Source organism: Urocampus carinirostris, chromosome 17 (assembly GCF_059441175.1).
Source record: "Urocampus carinirostris isolate Australia breed hairy pipefish chromosome 17, RoL_Ucar_1.0, whole genome shotgun sequence".
In the NCBI taxonomy this organism is placed as follows: domain Eukaryota; kingdom Metazoa; phylum Chordata; class Actinopteri; order Syngnathiformes; family Syngnathidae; genus Urocampus; species Urocampus carinirostris.
The window spans coordinates 30,593,057-30,616,195 of record NC_142365.1 but is presented as its reverse complement, the minus strand read 5'-3'; the positions used below and the strand labels follow the sequence as shown (position 1 = coordinate 30,616,195).

At 39.1% G+C, this 23,139-nt stretch overlaps 1 protein-coding gene across 2 annotated transcripts in view; it reads right to left on the bottom strand.

Moving 5' to 3' along the window:
- Positions 1-8,818: 8,818 nt before the first annotated feature.
- The window catches only part of pdlim4 (PDZ and LIM domain 4), a 57,832-nt gene continuing 43,511 nt past the window's right edge, over positions 8,819-23,139 (bottom strand). For both annotated transcript variants that reach the window (XM_088320920.1, XM_088320919.1), the window contains exons 5-7: positions 21,919-22,079; positions 12,318-12,456; positions 8,819-9,401 (exon numbers count right to left, since the gene is read on the bottom strand). In XM_088320920.1, coding sequence (XP_088177046.1) covers positions 9,197-9,401; positions 12,318-12,456; positions 21,919-22,079 — 505 coding nt within the window. In that variant the 3' untranslated portion in view covers positions 8,819-9,196. The remainder of the gene's footprint in view (positions 9,402-12,317; positions 12,457-21,918; positions 22,080-23,139) is intronic.

Below are 23,139 nucleotides of genomic sequence, written 5' to 3'. Positions count from 1 at the left end.
CCGCTGAACTGTTGCATGGTAGACCACTGAATACAAAGCTTCACATCACAGGTCTTCACTCCATGCGCCCTACTGCTGACAAAGGCAACATGCTACAAAACATACAAAACAAACAACAGAAGTCAAAACAATACACTGACAAACGTCGTGGTGCAAAATCAGCTTCCAGATTGGCTCTGCGGTTCGCATCCGCAAACCTGGAATCATTGTCAAAGGACACTCAAAGTTCACCAAGCCACTGACAGTGGTAGCCCAAAAGGGTCCAGCCACTTATCTGCTGTCTGATGGAAAGGTGTGGAATGCTTTCCACCTTGCCCATTTTTCCACCTGTGCTACTGCTTCAGCGCCACAGCCTGCTAATGCTGATGCTTGTCTCCTGCCACCTGAACCTGAAACTGTGCCCTCACCACATCCCTCTCCGAGTGCACCGAGAATACGACATGCTCCTGCATGGCTTCAAGATTACGTGACTTAAAAAAAAAGATACAGAAAAGATGTGGTGAACTTCAAAAAAAAAAAAAAAAAAGACATGATGAAAGTTGATTGTTTTAAAAATTGACATGTTTGTTTATGATGTGATCCTCATACAGTCTGCTTACGTTTACAAGGTTCACACACTTTTGCTTACCGATATTGACAGTATAGTTCCTTACAATATTGCTTACCTTTGATATTTACCTCTAATCTGGTAATGAATATTGAAATGTATGTTTTCTATAAGCTCATACTTACCGAAGAGTTATTGCGTATTTCAGATTAATGCTACTGTTTGTGTCCTATTCTAACAAAAAGGGAATATGTGGTGTCGTGTAATACGCTCAGGAGGTAGAGCGATCGTTTTAGGATTGAGGGATCCCAGTTCGAATCCCGGCTTGTCCGTGTTACATACCGAAGTGTCCTCGGATAAGACACTGAACCCCCAATACCCCCAATAAGCAGGTTAGCGCCTTACATGGCTTCACAGATCACGGCCGCTATTGGGAAATGTGAAGCACAATGTAAAGCGCTTTGGGAAGTCATTGACTTGAAAAGCGCTATATAAATGCAGATCATTTAATTTCATTTCATGACAATAATCTGCAGACATTTGATTAAAAAAACAAATTCAGGTGAGAATAAAAACTTTCTATTTCTGTTTACTCAATGTTAGTAGCACTTGCAGTTATTATTTCATTCTTACCTTTCGATATTCTTCAAACGGTTCAAGAACAGAATTACTTTTATTTGGATCGCGATTTTAGGCAAAATGTACAAGTACGTCGAGGGGTACAAAAATGATAGTTATAATCATGTAAGATATGATGATTGGTGTACAGGATTGATTGGAAAAGCGTTGAAAGTGAAATTGGGGACAGGTTTCTCTTTATAACCAATTGGCTTTAACCTGTCATTATTTTTTTCTTTTCAGGTGATTTGCTCATTCTGTGATGAGATGTTTGTTGCCACATGACTGAGAAGAAAAAAAAAAGAGAAAAACACACACACAAAAATTATTTTTTTTAACCTACCAAAGCTACAGTGGCTTGCAAAACTATCTGCCCCCTTGAACTTTGTCACCTTTTGCCACATTTCAGACTTCAAACAAAAAGATATAAAAATGCAAATTCTTGTGAAGAATCAACAATAAGTGGGACACAATCATGAAGTGGAACACACTTTATTGGATATTTTAACATTTTTTAAGAAATAAATAACCAAAAAGTGGATGTGCAAAATTATTCAGCCCCATTGAGTTAATACTCTGTAGCGCCACCCTTTGCTGCGATTACAGCTGCAAGTCGCTTGGGGTATGTTTCTATCAGTTTTGCACATCAAGAAACTGATATTTTTGCCCATTCATCCTTGCAAAACAGCTCAAGCTCAGTGAGGTTGGATGGAAAGCATTTGTAAACAGCGGTTTTCAGTTCTTTCCACGGATTCTCAATTGGATTGAGGTCTGGACTCTGACATGGCCATTCCAGCACCTTGATATGTTCGCGTGAACCATTCCATTGTAGCTTTTGCTTTATGTTTCGGATCATTGTCTCGTTGGAAGACAAATCTCTGTCCCAGTCTCAGGTCTTTTGAGGACTCCATCAGGTTTTCTTCCAGAATAGTCCTGTATTTGGCTCCATCCATCTTCCCGTCAATTTTAATCATCTTCCCTGTAACTGCTGAAGAAAAGCAGGCCCAAACCATGATGCTGCCACCACCATGTTTGACTGTGGGGATGGTGTGATGACGGTGATGAGATGTGCTTCTTTTACGCCAAACATAACGTCTTGCATTGTTGCCAAAAAGTTCGATTTTGGTCTCATCTGACGAGATCAACTTCTTCCACATGTTTGGTGTGTCTCCCAAGTGGCTTGTGCCAAACTTTAAACAACATTTTTTTATCGATATTTTTGAGAAATGGCTTCCTTCCTAGCCATTCTTCCATAAAGGCCAGATTTGTGCAGTATATGACTGTTGTCCTGTGGACAGATTCTCCCCCCTCAGCTGTAGACCTCTGCGGTTTATCCAGAGGGATCATGGGCCTCTTGGCTGCATCTCTGATCAGTTTTCTCCTTGTATGAGCTGAAAGTTTAGGGGGACGGCCCTATCTTGGTAGATTTGCAGTGGTCTGATACTCCTTCCATTTCTATATCATTGCTTGCACAGTGCTCCTTGGGATATTTAAAGCTTGGGAAATCTTTTTGTATCCAAACCCAGCTTTAAACTTCTCCACAACAGTATCTCGGACCTGCCTGGTGTGTTCCTCATTCTTCGTGATGCTCTTTGCGCTTTAAACAGACCTATGAAACTATCACGTTGCATGTGCATTTAGACAGAGACTTGATTACACACAGGTGGATTCCATTTATCATCATGAGTCATTCAGATCAACATTGAATCATTCCTCACAGAACTTCTCGACAGAGTTTGTTGCACTGAAAGTAAAGGGGCTGAATGATTTTGCACACCCACTTTTCCGCTTTTTATTTGTAAAAAAGTTTAAAATATCCAGTAAAGTGTGTTCCACTTCATGATTGTGTCCCACTTATTGTTGATGCTTCACAAGAAATTACAGTTTTATATCTCCGTGTTTGGCAAAAGGCCACAAAGTTTAAGGGGGCCAAATAGCAAGCCACAGTTTATCTGCAGTGCATTCCTCACCCGTTTGATTTCATACTGTTGTGTAATTGACCTGACGCTTAGGAGGCCAAACTATAGGACAGCTGCTATAAATTGTACACAAAACATTAAAAATAGACGCCAAGGGCCCCACTTTTGTATTCTGAAGCTATTTATTAGACTATTAGGGAGAATCTCATAAAAATTCCTTCCTCACTGTTACTATGGCGACAGCCTTGAATTACAAGAGAATAAAACAGTCCAGTGAGCAGTGATGTCAGTGCACAAACACAAAAGGCCCACTGTGTCACCAGCGTGTGTGTTTGGTCCAGTTCTCTTTAAAGCGACACTATATAAATTTGACCACTAGATGTCGCTGAATTGTGTAGTGCAGGGGTCTCCTACTACAGTTACTCAAAGTGACCAAGTGGACACTTTTTTTCTTTTTCATTTGTTTTTTGCCCAGCCTTACAGAAGGTTTTTGGGCACCCTTATCACGGGGTTCAGCAACAAGTGGCTCTGGAGCCTCTGCACTCCATAATGGCGCTTTTAAAAAAATGTTTGATAGTGGAAAATTATAAGGTTTCTGTTGGACAAATATGACAAAACATTGTAAATGTTTTCCAATGAATATAAAGTATTTATGTAGGACGTGGGCGCTCAGGGTCTGCAAGGCCTTCTATGCTGGGCTAAAAATATCTAAATCATGTGACGTTGATTATATTTTGACCATGGCTACTTATTAAATAGTTACAAATTGTCTGTCAACTTCCTTACTTGGCTTTTCCCCTGGTTGTGTTGCTTCCAGATGAGTGCTTTTTAGGTGTGCTTTGATATTTAGGTATTTAACCAATCGGAATTCAGGCTTTACTTGCTGCCAGGTTCAGAAATCTACCCGAAGGCCTTCAGTATCAGTTCTGCAGGCCGAGACATAACATAAGTGACGATAAAGCTTTTGGTTTTGACAATTGGATTTCGAGTTGGCTGCACCTGGGCCCTCTAAAATGCCTAAGCAAATGTCAGCAGTTTAAGAAACTATGATTGGTTAGGGGGCGGGAATAGAAAAATCACAACGAAAAAGTGAAAAAAGATCCCTGTAACCACTGCTTTTTTCAAACGGACATTTTCAGCCCTAAATAAAATGAAACTTATGCCAGACCTAAAAGAGGACAAGGTCGACTTTCAGCATTAGCTTCGATGGCAACAGAAAATAACTCCTTGATGAAAATACACACGGATAATCTGTACGACAGAGTAATTGACATCTTCTTGAGGAAAGAAAGGAGGAAGGATTTTGTTCACAAAGAAATGTAGTTCTTGTGAGTAAAATTTGACTATATTCCTATACAATAGTGCAGTTTTATGAGGTTATTGATGCATTTTTATATATTTTACAACTGTACATGGACTAAATATGTTATAGCCATAAAATAATTATTGAGGCTTTGATTAATTCAGAACTAGCAAAGGCCTAGGTGTGAAATGCATAGGCTGCCACTGAGATTACACGACAGCTCATGTAATTTTGCCTAATATTAAAATATTTTTTTTAATGTAAGAAGTTTTTTTTACCACTAGGAGGCACTAAATAGTACAAAGTCCATTAAAGAGCCAAAATAACGTTACAATCGTGACTTCAAAGCATGTTCGATAACTTCCCTTACCTACAAGGTGTTCCAATAAAATGCTAAAAATATTTGTCCTGGTGTAAAAAAAAAAAACTGGATAAAAAACCCAAACACTTTAAAGACATTCATTTATTAATTAAGTAAAAATAAATCCAGAAAAAAGGCAGTTTGCTAAAAGTAGTTAACAAGAGTAGAGGGTGTAGTGTGTACAGGCACTTAAAACGGAACCCTGAAGGACTCCACAAAGAATAGGGCTCTATGATTATTCATGCTTTCATAATTACAATGCATTGATTAGAAACGCTGCGTTATTGTTTAAGGGATTTTGCATGACAATAAGTTATTAACCATCGATAAGGAAAAGGCACACTGTTAGCGTTTGTATGTACAACAGAAACAAGTGTAGAATGTTGACAGGACACTTTTATCAACATTTACAAACGCACACAACCAAGAAGTTCTCATTTTTAGTGATAAAAGATATTTTGATAAAAATTCCTGTTGAGGCCTCGGAACAAGGACATGTTTCATTATTTTTCTAAAGCAACTTGGTAAAAACACCAATGAACCCTTTTATTAAATTGCTCGGGATTAACACACATTCGTACCGTTGATTCTGACTTGCAGTAAATAAAAGCACTAATTAGCATTTTCAGATGATGCCTCCAATAAATCACAAAAATATACAATTGAAGCCCATTTGAATGATGTGAAACACATTTTTTTTTCTAATAGAACAGATTTTCGAGTAAACGTCTCTATCACTACCATTTTTGGAGGATGCCTACACCTCAAAAAAGTAAATACAATGAAAATGAAAAACAGAAAAAAACTGAGCGGTGAAACAACAGAACTCCACAAGTTGCTTTGTATTTTTTGAAAAGTGGGTTTTAGTCGTTTTTAAACCGTGCCTTTAAATAAGGTTAAAAAACATTTATTTTCCAGACTAAAAAGGCGCACCTAAAAAAAAAAACAACATAAAAGATGGCAGAAATTCCAAACTGCGCCTTATGAAAGTGAAATACATTAAAAAAGATGAGAAAGTCAACATTACAATTAAACGCCCCCATTTATGGGAACCATTTATGAACGAATTAAGTTAATTGAGTCGTAAAAACAGATTTCTGGAAAGTTATATTCAATAAAATACGTTTTTAAAAAATTCTGATCGTTTTTGGTGCAACCCTCGCTCGAACTGCAGTTTGGATTTCATGCGCTTAATGCATGAAACGAATTGTTAACCTCATACGAAAATTGCATTACAGAAAAAATTTGGCGATAGAGAAACAGGCTAAAACATTTTAAAAACAATAGTTGTACTCAATGGGTCTTATTCTTTTAAACGGCCAATTAATTAGTAATAATAACACATAATGAGTTTGTGAAAACATTGGCTAATAAGCATAAAAATAATATAAAAAAATCTGTGGCCTTCATTTATACAGATTTTTCATGAGATAACGGCCTTACCGACATCTGATGAATTTGTAGGAAACATTTACGAAATAATACTGGAGTTCAAAATGCTATTGTATGTGATAATGGCCTTATAGTATGTCAGTACGGCCATCATCGCATACTAGGTATTAGTGGAAGGCCTGCAAAAAATATGTAAAATATGTGCTGTAAATTACATTTGTCCATCGACAAACAATTCAAATTGCCGGCTTCCTTTTCTTCCTTTCATATTCAAGCATTTAACCGATCCCATTTCAGCCATTACTTTTGTGCTTGGTTGATATTTATTTCTGTTAACAGTTTTCTGTGTTTTTTTTTTTTAATAAAGTGTCTCAACAGTGAACTTAAATTGTGTAATGCGCGTCCATATAGATTCCTTAGAAAAATACTGCAAAAACAGGTTCAGTTGGTGTGAGACAACCACTGCAAATTGTAGTGGGGTTCCTCATATAATGGACAGAACTGTCCAAAACACTAGCGCTAAGTCAGTTAAGTCTCGACTCTACGCTCATCAGGATTGGAACACTACAAATGAAAATTGCATGAGTATAATTTGATCTCTGAGCTATATGTACTCAAGAAAAGAGCCACATATGGCTCGTGAGCCATAGGTTCCCGACCCCTGATTTAAAGTGTGAGCCTAATAGTCAGAAAAACACAAATAGATAAACGAATGAATGAAGCCTACTGTATTTCGTCGCAGAAAAACCTAGTAACTCAGGGGTTGGGAACGTATGGCTCTTTTCATGAGTACGTATGGATTGGAGGAAAAACACATTCAATGCAAATTTTCACCATGTCGTTCCAAATTTGCGTGAGTGAAGCCTATTGTAGTGCACGCAAAGACAAAACAAGACTGCAAATTTACAGTCAAGGTGTCGCCCCCAAAAAAACGCGTTTTGCTGTACATCGCGAAGAAATCCTTTTTATAGAAGCTCATTAAATAGTCCATGTTCACTGTTGAGACACCTTATGATGAAAATCTACAGAACAAACTGTAAATATGCCAAAACGTCAGCGGAGCACCCAGAGCAATTTGATTATGTGAGCGGTCGGGATGGATGGAGCTATGCAAGCAGCATGAGCACTCCCTCCCGTCTCTGGCCCATCTGCTGTCTGCGCCGTAGCTAACTACGCAAGGATTCTCATTTGCAGAATTTTGTGACATTTTTTCATTACAACTTTGCTTGCACCTTAAAACCTTTATTCATGAAAAAAATGATGGTCAAAATAAGCACTAACACTCTTTAGTAACTGCGGGTGGGAGACACATTTTGAGTGGTGCATTTATATACGGGACACACAGGCTTTGGTATTATTATTATTTCATAGATATTATTAACTTCTCAAATGTCACACAGTGAAATAGAAATGTGCTGAAGGTAGAGGTAAGATTTACGGCCCGAGCCCGAGCCCGAGCCCGAACCCGAGGCAATTTCGGGCCGGGTCGGGCCCTGAAATGTCAGTCATACGGTCGGGTCGGGTCGGGTTCGGTCCGGCTTTTTTTTTTTTTTTTTTTTTTTTTTTTTTTAAATTAATTAATAATGTGTTAAATGTTCATTAAAAATATATACTTAAACTATGTATGGATACTAGACCAAGGAATACTTGTTATAAAATAAATAATTTGGATAAAACGGAGAAGGAGCTGTAATCGCTATTTTTCCGACTCCTATGGAAATTCCTCCCCCCTCCGATTTTAGATGAAAAAAACAACAATTTGTTTACACCGCGGGATCCAATGCAACCAGGGTTTCATTCACAATAAAAAAGACATTACATACGGATATTATAGTAAATCAAATAAATATTATTTGTGTACAATTAGTTGTGATTGCGGAAATCATAGCGTACAGTGACGTTGGTGACTTTTCCATCCGCGTTAAAAAACGCATTTTGTAAAATACGATCGCGCTTTATTGTTTAAATAAACGTGATCTCCCAATGATTATAATTAGCTCGCTTTATTTTGTTTTAAAGCGTATTATATAGAATACGATCGCTTTTGTCGGAAGCGTACATTGACGTTGGTGAGATTTTCATCCGCGTTAAAAAACGCAATTTGTAGAATACGATCGCGCTTTATTGTTTAAATAAACGTGATCTTCCAATGATTATAATTAGCTCGCTTTATTGTTTTAATAAGCGTTTTATATAGAATACGATCAGGGGGGGGGGGGCTAATTTGCATAGGAGTCGGAAAAGGGCACACAACACGTCAACACCCCCTCTCAATGTAAGTGCCGCGCTAAAATCTTAAAGGCGTACTACTACTGCTGCTGTGGAATATGGCCCAATGATCAAGTCGTCAAAATGACGGACGCCTTTAAATGTTTTCGCTATCTCAAAAAAAAACCCGTCAATGACAGATTGCAGTGCAGACACAGAAATATAAAAGATGTAAATGTTTATACAGTTTTATTTAACTTAGGCCTAGATGTTGTAACAAAAGGCAGAGTTTAATTTGTTATCATAAATCACCCCTCCTTATAAATAAAATATGTAATTTCGGGCCCCCTCGGGCCGGGCCTGCAAATCCAGTTAATTAGTCGGGTCGGGTCCGGGTCGGGTTTAATACCCCTCGGGCCTGCGTCGGGTTCGGGTGCTTTTTTTGGGCCCGATCTTACCTCTAGCTGAAGGATAACCTTTTGTCCGGAGAGTGAGTTTAGCGATTTTGTTGAATTTCTTTTCAAAATATATGGTCTGGCTTCCCCCGCCCCCCTGTTTGAAAAATAAAACAAAATGGACAAAATAATGTATAAGTGCTTCTCCTGCCACTCTTTTTTTTTTACACTCAAGAAGGCGGAGCTGGCATGTTTGCATATGGAGCCGTTTAGCCGGAGGGTTAGAGTTCAGTCAAACAACACGCCGACATTCCGCCGGCGCTCCCACTGTCACAAACCTGTGATGCATCGGCCGCCGCAGAGAGAAAGATAGTGACATTCCCCGACCCCAAAAATTATAGGCGATATACGCCGGAGCAAAAATCAAAGTCCGCTTGGTGTCCCCCGTTGCCCTCACACGATCTCCACTTTAGAGTTGGGGTAGACGGCCACCACGTCGTAACCCTCGGGTGGCTGCACGCGGGCTTTGGCGTGCGTCTCGCAGTACAAGTTGTCTTCGATGAAGAAGTATCCGCGCTGCTTCAGATTAATGCCGCAGTCGTCGCATGTGAAGCATTCGGGGTGGTACAGCTTGTCGCGGGCCTTGACGATGGTGCCCCTGGCGGTAAAGGGAAAGAGTTGAAAATATGACATGTCTGCAGGCTTCAAGTAGAGACCACTAGCTACTTGGCTGGTTCCCTACTTTGCGGATTTTGAATTGAATTGTTTTTATTTACATTGATATCAACGTATCGTTCATTGTGGTCAGGGAGAGCACAAAGCAAATGCTGCACTGTGTATTGGGTGGGCATGACTGTCTATTGTGATAGGCTAGTGCAGGGGTCTCCAATCTTTTTCAAGCGTCAAACTACTTTTTGTTACTAATTAAGGCAAAAGGCACCCAGTTTTAAATGGATTTTCAAAATGTAGCTAGATGGCTTGCTAAATGGGGGTTTTGGGGTTTTTAAGGGTTATTGATCTATCTTCGTTATTCATTATCCGTTATCGGTCAGTTCATAATACGCTACAAAGCCTAGGAGCCGGGACACTTACTCTCAGCCAAAAGGCCAAGCTAAGGTCCTAGCCCTAAAGCCTTGCTGCGATCATTGCGAATGCACCGTTCCCGGAGGTACTGCAATACCGGGCCGATGCGTGGAGTGGAAATACCACAAAAACAGTTTGATAGTAAGCTAAAAAAGTAAATAGGTAACAAAATAAGCGATAGATAAATAGAAAGACAACAAAATAGCCTGATGGAACGTTAAAAAAAAAAAAACGCTAGATAGCTAGCTAGAAAGAAGGTGGACATTTAACATGATAACTAGCAAACAAAAGATATCTAGATAGCATGCAAAAAATGTAAAAAGCCGGATAGCTTGCTAAATAGCTAAAAAGTAGGTAACCAGATAGCTAGCTAAAAAAAGACTGCACATGTTTTGCTAAGTCACTTTAAAAAACACATAAATTAGAATTTGTTTGTTGTATTTTCTGTAAAAGAAATGAATAAAGAGATGAATTAATAAATGTCTTTAAAACATGAATACATTTTATCCTTTAATTGCTTAAAAAGAATTATCAATACTTGAATAGATTTTTTTTGTCAATAAAGCCCATGAACTGAAATTTATTTGAATTTCTAAAATAACAATTCATAATGTTATTAATATGTTATTACCAGGTTAATAATTAAAAATAGGGTTACAGAGAAAAAAATAATTTCACTAGAAAATCACAATGACCCAGCACCGTTGGACTATTGTTAGGACAGCGGCCTATTGTTATTGTTGAACATTGTTATTGTTATCATATTCAGCGAGAGACTGCTGTCACAGTCTTGTTCCACGAACAGACTGAGGAGATCATTTTTTCCTCATTATTCCTCATGAGGCTCTTTAACTCCACCCGGGGAGTAAAAGCCCATATTAAACCACACCCCCACATTGCATATTACCCTATTTTTATTACAGTGTGTATTTTATGTAGCACTATTTAAATACTCTATATCAACACGTTACATTGGGTATTTATGTATTATATTCCTTTTACTTTATTATTGTTTTATTTTCAACAGAAGGATACTGCTGGAAGTGTGAATTTGCCTACGGGGATGAATAAAGTATCTATCTATCTATCTATCTATTGATGTCTTTATTACATTATGCTTTGATGCTGGAGGCATCTGGCTCAAACTCCCATGTCTTTTTAATGCACAGATCAGGACACCTAGCAACGGGAGGTCTTGATGTTCAAGCAGCAGGTCCAAAGATAGCTTGTTTGATAGACAACACACACCACACAACAATCAGTTGTCACCATGAGCACCAATGAGAATTATTGTTATTAGAATATATATCTTTATTATATAGTATGCTGAAAATGTATGGAGACAGATATTATTAATGATGATGAGCAGGTAACCGTGCATCCATAAAAGTAAATAAGCATATTCATGAGGTGCTGTTGGATTAAATACACAGGAAATCTAGATACAAGACAATTATTAAGGAAGTCTAAGAGGGAGGATTGAATAAGCTTATTCTTCTTTCTACTACTTTTTGGAAATATTACGATGTTTTCTCTTTTTTTGACTTGTTGTTGTTTTATTTTTGTTTATTTTCATCTTCGAAGAAAAGTTTAATTCATTCAAAAATATTGTTCTTGAACTGTTTGGAGAATATGGGCGGTTTTGGTCTCTTTTAAATGGTAAGACTCAGAAAGTGTTGTCCCAAACTGAAATAATAACTGCAAGTGCTACTAACATTGAGTAATCTGAGTAGGAACACACAGAAATAGAAGGTTTTTATTCTCGCCTGAATTTTTTTGCAAACAAATGCCTGCAGATTAGTGGAGCATGGGCATCTTAGCTGGAAAACAGGCGAGACAAAAGCTTGAAGCCTAACCTCGTACAATGTCAAATTTGATCTCAATCTGTTATACACATTTTTCTAAGGGTAGGTCTAGCTGTTTCCAAAATTGACCATTTGGAGACGACAAACATTTTGAAAGAGTTGTAAATGGTTAACTTTTCTTTCCAAAAATGACAATCAATAATTGTGCACACTTGCGTGTAATGATCGCAGCGTAAATCATCGCTCTGATTTGAATAGAACCCAGGAAAATTGCATGAAATCATATTGGGAATACGGTGGGGCAGTGGTTAGCGCGTGTGCGGCACAGTTAAAAGGTCTTGGGAACCTCCTGTGTGGGTTCAAATCCAGCTACCGGACTTCCTGTGCAGAGTTTGCATGTCAGGTTAATTGGCCGGTCCAAATTGTCCCAAGGTGTGAATGAGCGAGCGAATTGTCTGTCCCTGTGTGCCCTGCGACTGGCTGGCAACCAGTTCAGGGTGTGCCCTGCCCACTGCCTGAAGATAGCTGGGATGGGCTCCAGCACCCCCGCGACTCTACTGAGGATAAGCGGTGCAGATAATGGATGGATGGAAACTCTGGATACAGGTTGCACTTATGTTGCATTTTAAAATAAGCATATTCTTTCGGAAAGGCTAACGCTAACTCGACAGGTGTTAGTATCTTACACAATGCCGTTGGCACAGCGCGTGCACTGTGGTAGCTTCTGCAGGCCCGAAATGCATCCTGGGAGCGGACTTGCCAGTTTGGACACTGGCGATCGCACAGGTGACCTCAGGTTCCTCATCCTCTCTGTCGGGGACACACCTACAAAAACAATTAATTTCAAAACATTAGTAAAAGAAAATGAAAAAAAAAGCAATTTCATAGATAATTTATGCAAAAATAGGTACAGTTATCCCCTTGTTATTACGCTGTTCACCTTTCGTGGTCTCTGTGCTTTTTTGTATTTTCATCATGCATAGTGTTGGGGCGGATGGTGGATTAGTTTGCTTTGAAAATTTATATATATATATATATATATATATATATATATATATATATATACATACATACATAATTATTGTATTATTTTTTATCACTAAGACATTATAGACATTATAGAAGGACAAGCGTGGTGTACTTTAACTATCCTGCAGAGTTAGACTTTTAATTCAAACCGTGTCGAACTGGATTTCCAGTGATATAGATGACATATAAAAATATCATTGGTTTTAAATCATTATCACGATATCGTTAGTCACAGTACCAGATATGAATGTTGACTTTGTTATGCATTTCACGTGTTACAATGACAATAAATTTGTCACTTACAATGCTTAGTCAATTATATTATTTTCTTCTATTTTATTCTAAGCATGTTAAAATGACAATATTTTTTTCTTTTATTCTGTCATTGTATTATGTGACACGCACAAGAAAAGCCACATTTGTTTCTTAACAAACAAAACTAATTATGTCGTGCTAAAAAGAGGGTTTTAATGAGATAAAATCAACTGCCTTTCCACAAGTCATCTATACCACTGGTCATTCAGAGCTCTCACAACTAAGTTAGACTTGGACCTGTGAAGACAGAAAAGTATACCTTTCATGAACATTTTTTCAGTGTTACTATTTATTCTCAGACTCTTATTCTGTGTAAACTCCAGAGAGGGTTATTTGATTGTGGATTCCTGGAAAACATTTTTTTTTTACCTTTGGGCACTTCTGTCCCACTTTTTCTGTTACAAACTGACCCTGCCCCCCCAATCAGAGAAGGGATAGGTTATGTGATCCTCATAGGGAAAGGTTTAGGGACCCCTGACATAAAACACTATACATGGTATAAAACATGTACATATAAATGTAAATATCAGAATTTACTGTATATTTATTCATAAATGCAAAAGAGAATAAGGTAGATCTACATTGTTTTTCCTCTGTGTATTGCTTAAGTATCGGATCTGAGATAATTAGCGGATCAATTGAGCATTTTTTTTCCTCCTGGCCTGGACTCTCTGCCATATCTTTAACTCAACGCCGCCCGCGACTGAAAAAGTTTGCCTAACCTTGGTGTTGGAGCTCGGAGACCCTCTACAGCGCATCTTCAACCTGAGCCTGAAACAGGGGAGGGTCCCTCAGCTGTGGAAAACATCCTGCATTATCCCAGTCCCAAAGAAATCAAGACCTGAGGAACTCAACGACTTCAGGCCGGTCGCCCTGACATCACATGTGATGAAAACCATGGAGCGGTTGCTGCTGCACCACCTGAGGCTACAGGTCCGCCACGCCATCGACCCTCTGCAATTTGCTTACCAGGAGAAGGTGGGAGTGGAGGATGCTATAGTCTACATGCTACACCGATCCCTCTCTCTCCTGGATAGGGCTAAGGGGGCGGTGAGGATTACATTTTTGGACTTCTTCAGTGCCTTCAATACCATACAGCCTCTGCTACTGAGTAGGAAACTGACAGAGATGGGAGTTAGCTCACACCTTGTCGAATGGATTACGGACTACCTGACAGGCAGACCCCAGTATGTGAAACAGGGAGGCTGTACATCGGACACTGTGGTGCGCAGGACAGGATCTCCGCAGGGGAGCATGCTCTCTCTCTTCCTATTCACCCTGTATACGTCGAACTTTCAGTACAACTCTGAGTCCTGCCACCTGCAGAAGTTTGCTGATGACACTGCTATCGTGGGATGTATCAGAAGTGGGCAGGAGGAGGAGTATAGGAAATTGATTCAGGACTTTGTCCAATGGAGCGATGCAAACCACCTGCACCTGAACACCACCAAGACCAGGGAGATAGTGGTGGACTTCAGGAGAACTAGAACTCACCCGGTTCCTGTAACCATCAAAGGAAAATGAGTAGAATTTGTCCAGACCTACAAATACCTGGGTGTGCAGCTGGCCAATAAACTGGACTGGACTGCGAACACAGAAGCTCGATGTAGGAAAGGTCAAAGCCGACTTTACTTCCTCAGAAGGCTGGCGTCCTTAAACATCTGCAAAAAGCTCCTGAAAATATTCTATGAGACTGTTGTGGCAAGCGCCTTCTTCTATGCTAGAGCGTGTTGGGGAGGAAGTGTCAAGAAGAAGGATGCTTCTCGTCTCAATAAACTGGTGAGGGAAGCGAGCTCTGTTGTGGGCACTCAGCTGGACAACCTGACAACAGTAGCTGAGAGACGGGCACTGGAAAAGCTGCGGTCAGGTCAATCATGGACAATTCATCACATCCACTACACAGCATTATCTCCAGACAGAAGGGCAGCTTCAGCGACTGGACTGCGAACACAGAAGCTCTATGTAGGAAAGGTCAAAGCCGACTTTACTTCCTCAGAAGGCTGGCGTCCTTCAACATCTGCAAAAAGCTCCTGAAAATATTCTATGAGACTGTTGTGGCAAGCGCCTTCTTCTATGCTAGAGCGTGTTGGGGAGGAAGTGTCAAGAAGAAGGATGCCTCTCGTCTCAATAAACTGGTGAGGGAAGCGAGCTCTGTTGTGGGCACAAAGCTGGACAGCCTGACAACAGTAGCTGAGAGACGGGCACTGGAAAAGCTGTGGTCAATCATGGACAATTCAACACATCCACTACACAGCATTATCTCCAGACAGAAGGGCAGCTTCAGCAACAGACTACTGTCAGAGTCTTGTACCACGGACAGACTGAGGAGAGCTTTTCTTCCTCATGCCATGAGGCTCTTTAACTCCACCCGGCGGAGTAAAGGCCCATATTAAACCACACCCCCCACATTGCATATTACCATATTTTTATTGCAGTGTGTATTCTGTGTAGCACTATCTAGATACTCTAACACTCTACATTGGGTATTAACATGTCTCATTGGGTATTTGTGTATTGTATTATTTTTGCTTTATTATTGTTTTGTTCTCCAGCGCAGGGATGCTGCTGGAAGTGTGAATTTCCCTGCGGGGATGAATAAAGTATCTATCTATCTAATCCATCTAAATACAGTAAAAGCAAAGTCAAATGATGGAAAAAGTATAAATCAGTGCAGAAATGAAGGCCAAACATGCAGACAGGGGAACAAAACATGGACAGTACCCCGAAATAGAGATATTTGAGGGCTTTGAAGCCCAGAGACAAAATTGATAGTGTTAGTTTGCAAGCTCTCAAGAATGCAGAAGCCAATATATATATATATATATATATATATACATATACACATACATACATACGTAAATATATATATATATATATATATATATATATATATATATATATATACATATACACATACATACATACGTAAATATATATATATATATATATATATATATATATATACATATACACATACATACATACGTAAATATATATATATATATATATATATATATATATACTGTATATAATATAGGGGGGTTAACCAGTGTTCTTTTGTTTTTCTTTTTAAAGCGCATTTACCCGAAATTTAGACATCTTCAGTTGCGCGCCATGTTATGTAAAGGATTTACGTTAGGCTTGACGTGGGTTTTTCAGTGCGAGTTTGCCCGGCGCCTCGCAAAGAGAGAGCGAGAGCGAGAGCGAGAGCGAGAGCGAGAGCGAGAGCGAGAGAGACCCAGCCAACGAAACACACCGCGGGCTAAATTAAGAATCATGACGGCTCCTCGAGCGAAAAGATCACGTTCCCTCCAGCCAGCGTGGACAGATGACTGGGGCTTTGAGCAAAAAAATGACCGTGCTGATTTGTGCATTATGCCCCGAGAGCGTTGTACCTCGCGCATCAAGTGTTAAACGTCATTACGGGACAAAACATGAACATGAATTCAAGGCGGAGACATTAAAACGCGCCGTTTCCAGGTACACAGACCCCCTGTCGCTGCTAAAAACACCCCCGCTGAAGCTATCTTACAAATTGCTCACTGAATAGCAAAGCACGGAAAACCATTAACTGATGGCGAATATTTTAAAGAAGCGTGTTTGTGCCCGCGCGTGCCTTCTGCATTGCTGCTGTTATTTCAAGTTTTGATATTTTCTGCAACAAGATATCATTGATGAAATGTATAGTAGCTGACCATATTACTTGTTTTTTGATTGTAGTTTATAGTTGATGAAGAATGGTTGATTCTGGTTATTTCTTGTGGTAAAATGTTGAAGTCAGAATGGCTACAGGCCTTTCCATATGTTGTTCACGTTCATATTTTAGTTAATTGATGAACAAGAATAGTGGAAGATAAATAGTTCAGTTATACCAGTGTGTCGCTGGATTTTTATTTTTCCAAAAATTTAGGCCATTACTGTATTCAGTATTTTTGCACTCTTCAGACAAGGAACTAATAGTCATCCATATGGTGGTAGGTGGCAGTAGATTTTTATATACTTTTTATGTACTAATTGTCTGTTCTTGAGGTAGCACAGTATATTTAATAACTTAATTTGTTTAGCAAAGTGGTTTAAGATTGTACCTTAAAAAACAAAAACAAAAACACAAGGCACATCATTCTTTTTTATATTAAGTATTATTTTCTTCTTTTTACATACTAATTATCTGCTAATGAGGTAGCACAGTGAAATATTTGACATAACTTCATTTTTCAAACATTTTCGACGGATGGTGTGCCACGGAACTTTTTTATAAATAAAAGTGTACCTTGGTTCAAAAAGGGTTGAAAAATACTGAGTTATACGATTAAAATGTCTATCCATGTTGTATATTTGGACTGATGTAAAATGACAGCTCTGTTGGATATTAAAAAAATGTTGTGCGAGTCATTAATCTTGGTGTGGCACACTGACTTACAAGGAAATCAGGTTGGGTAGGGTTACTTTAACTTGATTACTTTCAATTACTTTTGGATTACTCCAATACCAAATATGCTAATAAAAGACAAAAGAAACTAAATATGAATAAAGTTATGACTCACAACACGTGGTAAGCTTTCTCTCCTGGCTTTGATCTCTTTGATCTCCGGCAAAACTAACATAAAATGCGACAGAAACAAAATGAAAATAAATCCAAACAGCTTGCCAACATCATTTTTGCCGTTCCATGAATTCCGTTACTCCCCAAGCCTGCACAAAATTTAGTAATTTTATTCACATTTAGTTTATTTTGTCTTTTATTAGCATATTTGGTATTGGAGTAATCCAAAAGTAATTGAAAGTTATCAAGTTAAAGTAACCCTACCCAACCCTGTATACTATATATACTGCTTCCACAGGATGGTGTACACCAGGGGTCGCCAACGTTATTCCTGCAGGCATCAGGTAGCCCCCAAAGGACAGCTGTAGGTTCTAAAATAGCTCACCAGTGCCTTGTCACTGTGGTTTTCTAATAAAATGATGTTTTGTGGCTGACAGTCTATTTAACCCTAGTTTGAATAAATAACCCGGTAACAACATAATAACAACAGAGTAATAGCATGATTTGATGTTTTAGAAATGCATATCTAACAGGTAGCGCTTTGCACAAATTAGTACCCAAAAGTAGCTCAAGGCTTCAAAAAGGTTGGAGACACAATCACTTCATTTTCTCTTAGTATGCTGTTATTTTAAAGCTGTTTGAAGGTGTTGGCTTATTAGCGATGTAGGCTCAATGCAAGTATAAACCGGAATCAGAATTTAGTTCTCCTGATTGACTTTAAATTTAATTTTATTTGTTTGTTTTTTTCCATTTTTAAAAAAGACCCCGCCAAACATACTCTCTAGATAAAATCTTATTTTTCAGCGCCTTTTATTTCACTGTGTGACGTTAGAAAGTTTGAAAGAAGTTATGCAATAAGATTTATGCCAGAGACTGTGTCCCATTTCAACAAATATACCACTTTAAACTTGTTTCCCTCCTGCAATTACCGGTACTTAAGATTGTTTGGGCTCATTATGACCCTCATCTTTTCCAAAAATAATGGTTTCAAAAGAAGGTGCAAGCAGAGTTCGTTTGTAAAAAATGTCACAAAACACTGCAAACAAGGATACTGGTGTGTTTACCTTCAATGCAAACAGCGCTCAGTGCATAGTTTCGCCCACCCCTACTGCTCACCAAATTAGATTGCTCTGTGTGCTTGGCTGGGGCTTTTAGGTGTTTACAGTTTGTTCTGTGGGTTTTCTTCATAAAGTGTCTCAACAGTCAACAAACATTGATTAATGAGCAACATACAGCCAAATTGGGGTCTATTGGTGCAACAATTTGACAGAAACTGGACCAAACCTGTCACACTACTCGCTTTACGGCGACCAGGCACGCGTCCAACTCGACTCTGCGCTTGTTAGAATTAGAATGCTACAAAGGAAAATTTATCTCTGAGCCATCCATGCTCATGAAAAGAGCCATACCTGGCTCGTGAGCCATAGGTTTCTGACTCTTGCCCTGAAGACAACCTCCAAACTAGAGGTGTCTTATTCCCCCAACCAGATACTATCTCAGGAGTCTACGGAATTCCAGTCAACGGGGGCCCGTGTTTGCTTTTGGTTCCTAAAGCCCCTCAAAGGCAAAGCCTCGTCTCAGCAGAAGCTCAACCTCTCAGTCAACGCGACGGACTTTATCCCCTGTCCAGGCATCCGCTGAGGGATTCATCTCGTAAAAATGCAATACTGTGGTACCTCTTCATGAGAACCCCTTTAAACAGGAGAATTTCTGTATAAGTTTTCTTTTTACCAAAAATCTTGCTCACTATACGTAGGAAAATCCATTTTACAAGCAGTCCCTGAGGATACCAAAAGAGATTTCTCGTCACTTGCGACTTTTTACCACCAGCATCAGCTCGTCCAGTTTGGGCATGCAAAACAAAAGTAAATTGAGCAGTAAATAACCCTAACAAACACAACGTGGCAACAATATTCGCAATCTACGATGACAATGTCGTCTGCTGCCAGTGCCAGAGACTAAATGGGCAGGGGTGAGATGGTCTTTTTTACTTTTCCCATATAAAAAGTATGAAATCATCAAAAAAAAAATATGGGGAAAACATAAGTTGACAGGTATGTAAACTCCCCCCTTTCCACTAAAGCATGTGCACACATTTGTTTCGGCGCTCATTATAAACTCGCTTTTTACTTAGTTAATATCTTATTTATCTTGTTACCGTGTTTTTTTCATGTTTACTTGTTATTTAAATGTATTTTTAGTGATCAGATATATGTGTATTATAGCTATTTGAGGTTCACGTGTATGTTTTTGGGAGGACAGGAGCGGACCAATTAGTTTTTTATTATTTCGCATCAAGAAAAAATGCTGGTTACATAAGCAATTCGAGCTACAATCCTATAATATGGTGGTTTAAGCAATGTGGCACAAACATGGCTGCAAAGCTTGATAAAAAAGAAATGTCAATTACACTCAACAACTGGAAATTCCACTTGTTTGGAAAGGTCATTTTTCCCAATTCATTGTCTTAAAATGTTGCGTCCCCTCCGTCGTCGAAAGCTATTTAAAGAACCTTCATCTTCCTCCTACCCATTTGCCCTCCTCATCCTCATCCATGTTTTTTCCTTTCTTCCAACCGTCTATAAAAGGAAAAGTATGTCAGCGAGATGAACGAGCCAAGCGGGGATTTATAATGTCGTTTCGGGACTAATGCTCAGACACGCAAACTGCTTCTTGTTCAGGTGCTCAACGTCTTGATGCACTAACTGTTGCTGCTAGGGAAACTTTTCCAATGAGAAAAATTAAAAAATGTAAAAAATAAAATGAAGAAATGTTTGCAAATATATTGACTTTTGTATAAACAATTGTTGGTATTAATGGATTTCAAACACATTTTTATGTCATTCTTTGACAGAAGACGGATTTTGTTAAACTTTTGCTATAATGGCATAATTGACAATAATTGGTGTGTTGCCCCTATGGCAACTGTTTCCCTTAAATAAATGAGTTAAAAAGTTTAGTAAAATTATTCTACTTTCGGGTTTCTTGCCTCACTTTTGGTTCCTCCAGGTCAAAATGAGCAAAGCATCAGACAGTGGCTGACAGGACTGTTGCATGTCCGATCCATCCTCATCCATGTTGAAAGATTAACAAAGTAATGCTGTTAGTTTCTAAAAGTACAAACCTAATGTCTATCCATAGATTATCTGCACCGCTTATCCTCAGTAGGGTTGCAAGGGTGCTGGAGCCCATCCCAGCTATCTTCGAGCAGTGGGCAGAGGACACTCTAAACTGGTTGCTAGCCAGTCGCGGGGCATGCAGGGACAGACAATTCACTCGCTCATTCACACCTAGGGACAATTTGGACCGACCAATTTACCTGAAATGCATGTTTTTGGATGGTGGGAGGAAACCGGAGTGCCCAGAGGAAACCCACGCAAGCACGGGGAGTACATGCAAACTCTGAACAGGAAGGCTGGTAGATGGATTTGAATCCATGACCTCAGAACTGTGCTGCAGCGCACTAACCACTCAGGTGGCATGCCGCCCACAAAATACATTTTTTTCAAGAATAATTTTTAATAATATTTTAGAAAGATGTAAAGTTTATGCACTTCATTTTCGCAAACTTACTAGCAAATGGTCTCAACGCTTTGTCTTTTACTGTTTTATTTTTCACCATCCAGAAAAGGAAATTAAAGCTTCAATAACACTGCGGTCACGATCCTTCTTTGGTCGTTTAGTTTGGCGTCATAGGGACACTACGGTTGGTTTTCGAGAAAAGGGCTAAGGACTGTTGAATTTTGAAAACAATAGTTGCAGTTAATTAGTCTTACTTTTTAAATCACCAATTATAAAGATACCACATAGAAAATAGCTAATCAGCAAATAATTAATCTAAATAAATGTCATTCATCTCAAGCATAGAATACCTGGGCGTTAAATATTTCCTCATGCAGATATTCTTGAGCTAAGCTGAATTACAAGCATAAACCAAGACACTAAAAACAGGGGGTCAGTTTATATGCACATATTTGGTTGTAAGTCACCAGTAGCGAATGGTAGGCACCATGTGAGGAAGGGGACGTGGCTTATACAGGAGCAACAAACTAAGAGAAATAAATGGTGCAAATGTGAGCACAAATTTTACAGTAAAAGTGTGCTGAATTTTGGACTTTTTTACACCTAGAGACAATTTTGACCGGCCAATTAACCTGACATGCATGTTTTTGGAATGGCGGAGGAAACCCACACAACCACGGGGAGAACATGCAAACTCTGCACAGGAAGGTTGGTAGCTGGATTTGAACCCATGAACTCAGAACTGTGCCGCACACGCGCTAACCACCGCGCCGCCGTGCTGCCCATGAGCTAAATTATTTTATTTTATCATATTTTATTTATTTTTTATTTTTTTCATGAATGCGCCCAACACTAGTAATCATCACAAAATTGCTTACCTCCGTCCTCAGCCTCCAAGATCCCCTGCAGGTACTTGAAGGATCCGGATTGCTTGGGTTCGGCAGAAGGTTCTTCGTAGTCCGTCAGCATCTTGTAGACATGCGACTGCACATCCACGCCGTTGCGGCTCTGAACAGGGGAGGGGGCAGGAATCTCCGGGCTAGAAAAGACAATCAATTGTCATCTTTAATCATGTCTAACATAAGTACGGTAATACCTCTACATACAAGCTTAATTCGTTCCATTGCCCGTAAATTGGTTTGCTCGAATAAGGAACAAACTTGCCCGATATGAATGAATTAAAACATAATTGGCCTGTTCCCGACCTCCCAAAAGAATCAAAGTGAAACCTAAATAGCTCTAAAACACATTTAATTGATCACTAGAAACACATTTAAATACTAGTTAAACATTAAAAAAAATCAGTAATAAGATGAATAAGATGATATTATCAAGATAAAATGCGAGTCGCCGGAACAAAGGTGTGCGCGTGTGCTGCAAAGTTACAGGAGTAGGAGGGGGGAGCGAAATGACAGCACATGACTTTTGATAATATGTAAGAACTTATAGTACACTTATAATTAAAGTTACTGTAACTTTTAATGAACATGAACAACATTTTTTACAGCACATTTTTTTTGGCCTGTCTCACTTTTCATTTAAAGCTTTCTTTTGCCCATTTAGCTGGACTCGCAACTCTATCACTTTTAACAGGTCTTTTTAAAACAAATAAAAAAGTAGTAATAATAATGATAATAATAATAATGTATCCAAGGAGGTTTGTCTTTGCCTCCCATTCAAAATGTTACGGAAATGCGTAAGGCGATTGTCATAAAGAGAGCTGTCACCGAACCAGTTGTAATTGTTTCTGAATTTATTATTTTTTCAATGAAAGGAGCAACTTCTTAGCCAGCACCTCTCTAATCCCCTTTGTTGATGCCAGCTTTTCTGGTTCCTCTTCTTCTTCTCTGTGTTTTGAAACACCTCTGTGTGCTGCATCAACTGTAGTTCTTTTAATTCCTCTGTTGTCAGTTCTTCTACATGTTCCAACACAAGTCCATCGATGTCCATCTCATCTAACTCAAACCCTACAGAATTTCTGAGGGAAACATTCTCGTCCAACACCATGTCGGACTTAGGGTTGGGGATTGAACCCTTCACGTCTCACTAACACCACGCTCATGGCAATTCTGTGCTTTGATTACTTCCTAACAGAGTTT